The sequence below is a fragment of the Lutra lutra genome, chromosome 18 (assembly GCF_902655055.1).
Source record: "Lutra lutra chromosome 18, mLutLut1.2, whole genome shotgun sequence".
Classification (NCBI taxonomy): domain Eukaryota; kingdom Metazoa; phylum Chordata; class Mammalia; order Carnivora; family Mustelidae; genus Lutra; species Lutra lutra.
In genome coordinates this window covers 24,676,595-24,682,594 of record NC_062295.1, presented here as the reverse complement: position 1 = coordinate 24,682,594, position 6,000 = coordinate 24,676,595, and the positions used below count along the sequence as shown (strand labels likewise).

Genomic DNA, 6,000 nt, shown 5'->3' with positions numbered 1-6,000 from the left:
AACTAAAACTCAGAACTCTTGAATTTATAGTAATATTTCAAATTCTGAGAGGATAAGTAGAAGAAGTTAAGAAGTAATTCTTGTTGTGGTTTAGATGTTTATTGTTGATTGTAATTAAAACCTGGAAATCACTGCACTACCCATCATTAAAGTTCTGCTAAATAATATAGAACTTTCATATATACTAGAGTAAACCATACCATAAAACAGAACACTATCTTTATTAGAGGACATTATTTGTTACAAAGGAAAAAAATCGAGGTCAATATATACACAAAAGAGGAATAATCCTCAGGATGCATCGAGTGAAGAAACCATGGTACAGAGGCATTCTTTCATTCTGCTTGCCTTTCTTTTTGGTATACTTGTGTATAATAGTTCCTTTTAAATCATGCCTCATTCCTCATATCTTTGTGCTGTACTCAAAAGTAGGGTGGCATGTCCTTCTCAGGCAGTTCTGTTTAGAAATCAGCACAACATGCTCTTTTTGTATCTTTCCTCCCTTTTCCACAGTGTTGCAAACACAGCAACTACTTGGTCCATAACTGGGGACAGTAGAAGGAACCCCAGCGTTGGATCTGTTTAGACCTATGTCTGCTGCATAATTGAAATCTTGGACAAGTAAGTTCCTTGAATTTTTCTGAATCTGAATTTTCTCTCTTGGCATATGGCAACAAAAATATGTATATATCTATTTACTATGAGGACTAAAGGAGCTGAAGTGCATAAGCACTCAGCACAATGCTAGGTGCATAAAGAGCATCATAAATGACAATTATTAATTTAATTAAATGTCTAAGGGACTTGTTTAGATTTTATAAGCTCTTCTTTTCCACTTCTCCTTGAATAAGTACACTGTAACACCCTAGTCTTCCCTGGTAAGCTATTTTTGAAAGTTAAGTAATTATGTGTTTTCCTGATTCTTTTAAGCATTTTTTAAAGCAAAGTTACCTATTTCACACCCACATAGTACTTTATTTTATTTTATTTTATTTTATTATTCTAACCCTAACCACATAGTACTTTAAAGAAGAATGTTCTCTGTTGTCTTGATTTCAGAAGAGAGTTTACTTTCTTTGGATGATTTTGCACGTTTATGATTTAATGTATCTGTATACATTGTAAGTTAAATGCTACATATTATTTATTATATAGAAACCTGTCTAGAAAAACAGCCACAATTTAAAATAGGTCAGTTGTGTGGACTGAAAGCCAAAACCTGGGATAATGTCCTATTAGACTTCCTTATTGATCTAAATTATATTATAGGAATATAGCCTTCTAAAGTAATTTAATTTTAAAGTAATTTTAATACAATTTTTATTTCTTCATTTTCAGCTCTTTCAGCTTGGTATGGCAGAAAAAACAATGTGTATGCCCACACAAATACCCCATGATGAAGATATAGTTGAGTATATCTTTCAAATAGAACTTTCCATTTTGTACTTTAATGAGATTGAATAAATTTAAAATATTGACTCAGTAAAATGATATAGACATAGATGATAAAGGCTCACGTTTGTCATGTTTGCACGTGAATTAACTTTTATATTGATTGGAGTTAAATACCAATAATGGTTTGAATAACCATTGCCTGTTTCTTGAGTTTACAGATCTTTTCAGTAGTGAAAAAGAGTATTCCTATTTAACACCAAAGAATAACAAATTAAAACTCCAGAACTTCCTATTAGGTGAGAAGAATAGCCTTACTTTGATGCAGGTATTTGTGGAACTTTATGTGCTGATAATAAATAACTTTTAAATGAATTATTCTAGGAAATGGTTGGGCAACTCCTTGCTTATTTCTTTGCTCAGTGGGAGATTGAACCAAGTTTCATTTTAAGATGATCTCTGTACTAGGGATAATATATAATAATTCACATAAAAATTTAACTAAAAAAGAAGAGTAGTATGACTGAATGGGTGAAAACTCAGTTTTGAATTCTTTTTGAGCAGAATTTCAAATATATACATGAATATTGATCTATGTTAAATATATTTGTTTATGTCTTTTTTAAAAATTTAAATTCAGTTAGCCAAGGTTTTTGATATAATGTTCAATGATTCGTTAGTTCAGTATAACACCCAGTGCTCATCATATCATGTGTCCTCTTTAATGCCCACCACCCAGTTACCTCATCCCCCTACCCATTTCCCATTCTGCAACCCTCAGTTTGTTTCCTGGAGTCAAGAGTATCATATGGTTTGTCTCCCTCTCTCATTTCTTCCCTTTCATTCCCCCGCCCCCATTGTCTTAACAACTAATGGCTCTCTTCTTGGTGTTTTCTCTTCCTCTAAACATGCAGGTTTTTCTAGATCCAAACTACAATTTTTTTTCTTTTCCTTCTCAGTGGTACTCCTTTGGAGTGAATGTCTTATTTGATTTTATTTCTGTATCAGTCACACTTTTAAAATCACACTTGATCCACCTTTCATCTTCACTGCTTTTTTAAAAATCATTTTTTAAATTTATTTTCAACATAACAGTATTCATTGTTTTTGTACCACACCCAGTGCTCCATGTAATCTGTGCCCTCTCTAATACCCACCACCTGATTCCCCCAACCTCCCACCCCCCACCTCTTCAAACCCTTCAGATTATTTTTCAGAGTCTCTAGTCTCTCATTGTTCACCTCCCCTTCCAATTTCCCCCAACTCCCTTCTCCTAACTCCCCATGTCCTCCATGCTATTTGTTATGCTCCACAAATAGTGAAACCATATGATAATTGACTCTCTCTGCTTGACTTATTTCACTCAGCATAATCTCTTCCAGTCCCGTCCATGTTGCTACAAAAATTGGGTATTCAGCCTTTCTGATGAAGGCATAATACTCCATAGTGTATATGGACCACATCTTCCTTATCCATTCGTCCGTTGAAGGGCATCTTGGTTCTTTCCACAGTTTGGCAACCGTGGCCATTGCTGCTATAAACATTGGGGTACAGATGGCCCTTCTTTTCACTACATCTGTATCTTTGGGGTAAATACCCAGTAGTGCAATTGCAGGGTCATAGGGAAGCTCTATTTTTAATTTCTTGAGGAATCTCCACACTGTTCTCCGAAGAGGCTGCACCAACTTGCATTCCCACCAACAGTGTAAGTTCACTGTCAAAGTTTTGTTTCAGAAACCAAACCACTGACTTATGTCCATTCCATATTTTCTTTGATCGCCCCTTTGCATTAAACCATGGTGAACACTCCTTTGTTTACATGATATTAAAATAATAAAATTTTAGAAATAGAAGGGATCTGAAAGGCCAATAGTCAAACTTAAATCTGATATATAAATGCTTGCTATATATCTTTTAGAAAGTAATCTTACAGGGTCTTTTTTTGAATCCTTTTACAACTGGCAACTAGTTTATTCTCTCATTTGAATAATAAAATTATCATGCTCAAACAATAAGAAAGAGAAGACACTTCTCTCATTCTAGTTTTTTTTTTTTTTTAACCAGCAATAACTAATCTCTGGACGACTTTCATATCAGTATACAGATCAACCTTATTCTTCTTAATAGCTCTGTACTTTCTAGTACAGAGCTGTTATAAATGTACTTTTCTTCAATAACCAGTCCCCTCCAGGTAGTGATAAGGTAACTCCTGCTATTTTTTTCTTTTCTTACCCCACCTCCTCCTCTTCCTTCTTCTCCTTCTTTCTTCTTCCCAATTCCATGTAATGCTGTTTTTAATATACTTCTACATACTTTTTCATGTATATTTTTGAATACTGTGCTAGAAATGGAATTGTTGGGTCAGAAAATATACACAATATAAAATTTGATAGTAATTATCAAATCACTCCATAAAGATATTTTGTCAGTTTGTACTACAACCATCAGTACATGAGGATGCCTAGTTTTTTTTTTTTTTTTTTACTCTCTCTCCAGTATTGGAATTTAAAGCTTGAGTAGACTCACTTAATTAAGTGTAATTAAAATGCAGTGTTATATTAGTGTAATTAAGATGCAGTATAATTAAGATGCAGTATTATTCCTAAAGATACAAATGTAGTGATCCGAAGGGGCATGTGCACCCAAATGTTTATAGCAGCAATGTCCACAATAGCCAAAATATGGAAAGAACCTAGATGTCCATCAACAGGTGAATGGATAAAGAAGAGGTTATATATATATATATATAAAATGTATGTATGTATATGTATACACACACAATGAAATACTATGCAGCCATTAAAAGAAATGAAATCTTGCCATTTGCAATGACATGGATGGAACTAGAGGGTATTATGCTGAGTGAAATAAGTCAATCAGAGAAAGACAATTATGATCTCCCTGATATAAGGAAGTTGAGAGGCAACATGAGGGGCTTGGGGAGTAGGAAAGGAATAAACGAAACAAGATGGGATCAGGAGGGAGACAAACGATAAGAGACTCTTAATCTCACAAAACAAACAGAAGGTTGCCAGGGCAGGGGTAGGGAGAGGGTGGTTGGGTTATGGACATTGGGGAAGGCATGCACTATGGTGAGTCCTGTGAAGTGTGTAAACCTGGCAATTCACAGACCTGTACCTCTGGGGCTAATAATACATTTTATGTTATTAAAAAAATAAAAAAAAGAGTAAAAAAAAGATGCAGTGTTATATTAGTTTCAGATAAACAATATGATTCAAAAATTCAATACATTACTCACTACTCATAATGATAAATGTACTCTTAGTCTCTTTTATCTATTTCCCCATACCCCCCATCTTTTTTCTGAGAAACACGTTTCTTCACTGTATTTAAGAGTCTATTTTTTTGTTTGTCCTTTTTTCTTTGTGTGCTTTGTTTCTTAAATTCCAAATATAAGAAAAACAATATGGTACATGTTTTTCTCTAAGTGACTTATTTCACCTAGCTTTATACCATCTAGGTCCATTCATGCTGTTGCAAATGACAACACCTCATTCTTTTTCAGGGTCAAGTAATATTCCATTGCATATACATATACCACATATTTTCTCCTCCAAATTATTATTTAAATTCCAGTTAGTTAACATACAGTGTAATATTAGTCTCACATGTAGAATTTAGTGATTCAGTAATACAACACTTGGTGCTCATCAAAAAAGGTGAGCTCCTTAGTCCCCATCACCTATTTACCACATCCTCCTATCCAATTCCCTCTGGTAATAATCAGCTTCTTCTCTAGTTAAGAGTCTGTTTTTTGGTTTGCCTCTCTTTTTACCCCCTTATGTTCATTTGTTTATTAAATTCCACATATGAGTGAAATGTGGTATTTGTCTTTCTCTGAACTGACTTATTTCACTTAGTATAATACACTTTAACTCTTTCCATGTCATTGCAAATTGCAAGATTTCATTCTCTTTAATGGTTGAGTAATATTCCATTGTGTATACCACTTTTTTATCCATTCATCAGTTGGTGGACACTTGTGCTCTTTCTATTATTTGACTATTGTTGATAGCGTTGCTCTAAACACTGGGGGACGTATATCCCTTCAAATCAGTATTTTGGTATTATTTGTGTAACTACCTAGCAGTGTAATTGTTGGGTCATAGGGTAGCTCTATTTTTAATTTTTTGAGAATTCCCATAAAGTTTACCAGAGTGATTTCGCCAGTTTATATTCCACCAACAGTGTAAGAGGTTCTCCTTTCTCCACACCCTCACTTTTTGTTTCCTATGTTTTTAGTTTTAGCCATTCTGCTAGGTGTGAGATGATATCTCATTGTAGTTTTAATTTGTATTTGCCTATTGATGAGTGATGTTGAACATCTTTTCACATGCCTGTTGGTCATCTGGATGTCTTCTTTGGAAAAATTCCATTCATGTCTTCTGCCTAATTTTAACTGGATTGTTTGTATTTCAGGCATGAGTTTTTACGTTCCTTACACATTTTGGATCCTAACCCTTCATCAGCTATGTCATTTGCAATTATCTTCTCTTATTCCATATGTTGCCTTTTCATTTTGTTGATTGTTTCCTTTGCTCTGCAGAAGCTTTTTATTTTGATGAAGCCCAATAGTTTATTTTTGCT

At 34.0% G+C, this 6,000-nt stretch overlaps 1 protein-coding gene across 2 annotated transcripts in view; it reads left to right on the top strand.

Moving 5' to 3' along the window:
* Positions 1-524: 524 nt before the first annotated feature.
* SEPTIN14 (septin 14) overlaps positions 525-6,000 on the top strand; it is a 144,746-nt gene continuing 139,270 nt past the window's right edge. For both annotated transcript variants that reach the window (XM_047714576.1, XM_047714575.1), the window contains exons 1-2: positions 525-621; positions 1,339-1,407. In XM_047714576.1, the coding sequence (XP_047570532.1) occupies positions 1,354-1,407 (54 nt within the window). In that variant the 5' untranslated portion in view covers positions 525-621; positions 1,339-1,353. The remainder of the gene's footprint in view (positions 622-1,338; positions 1,408-6,000) is intronic.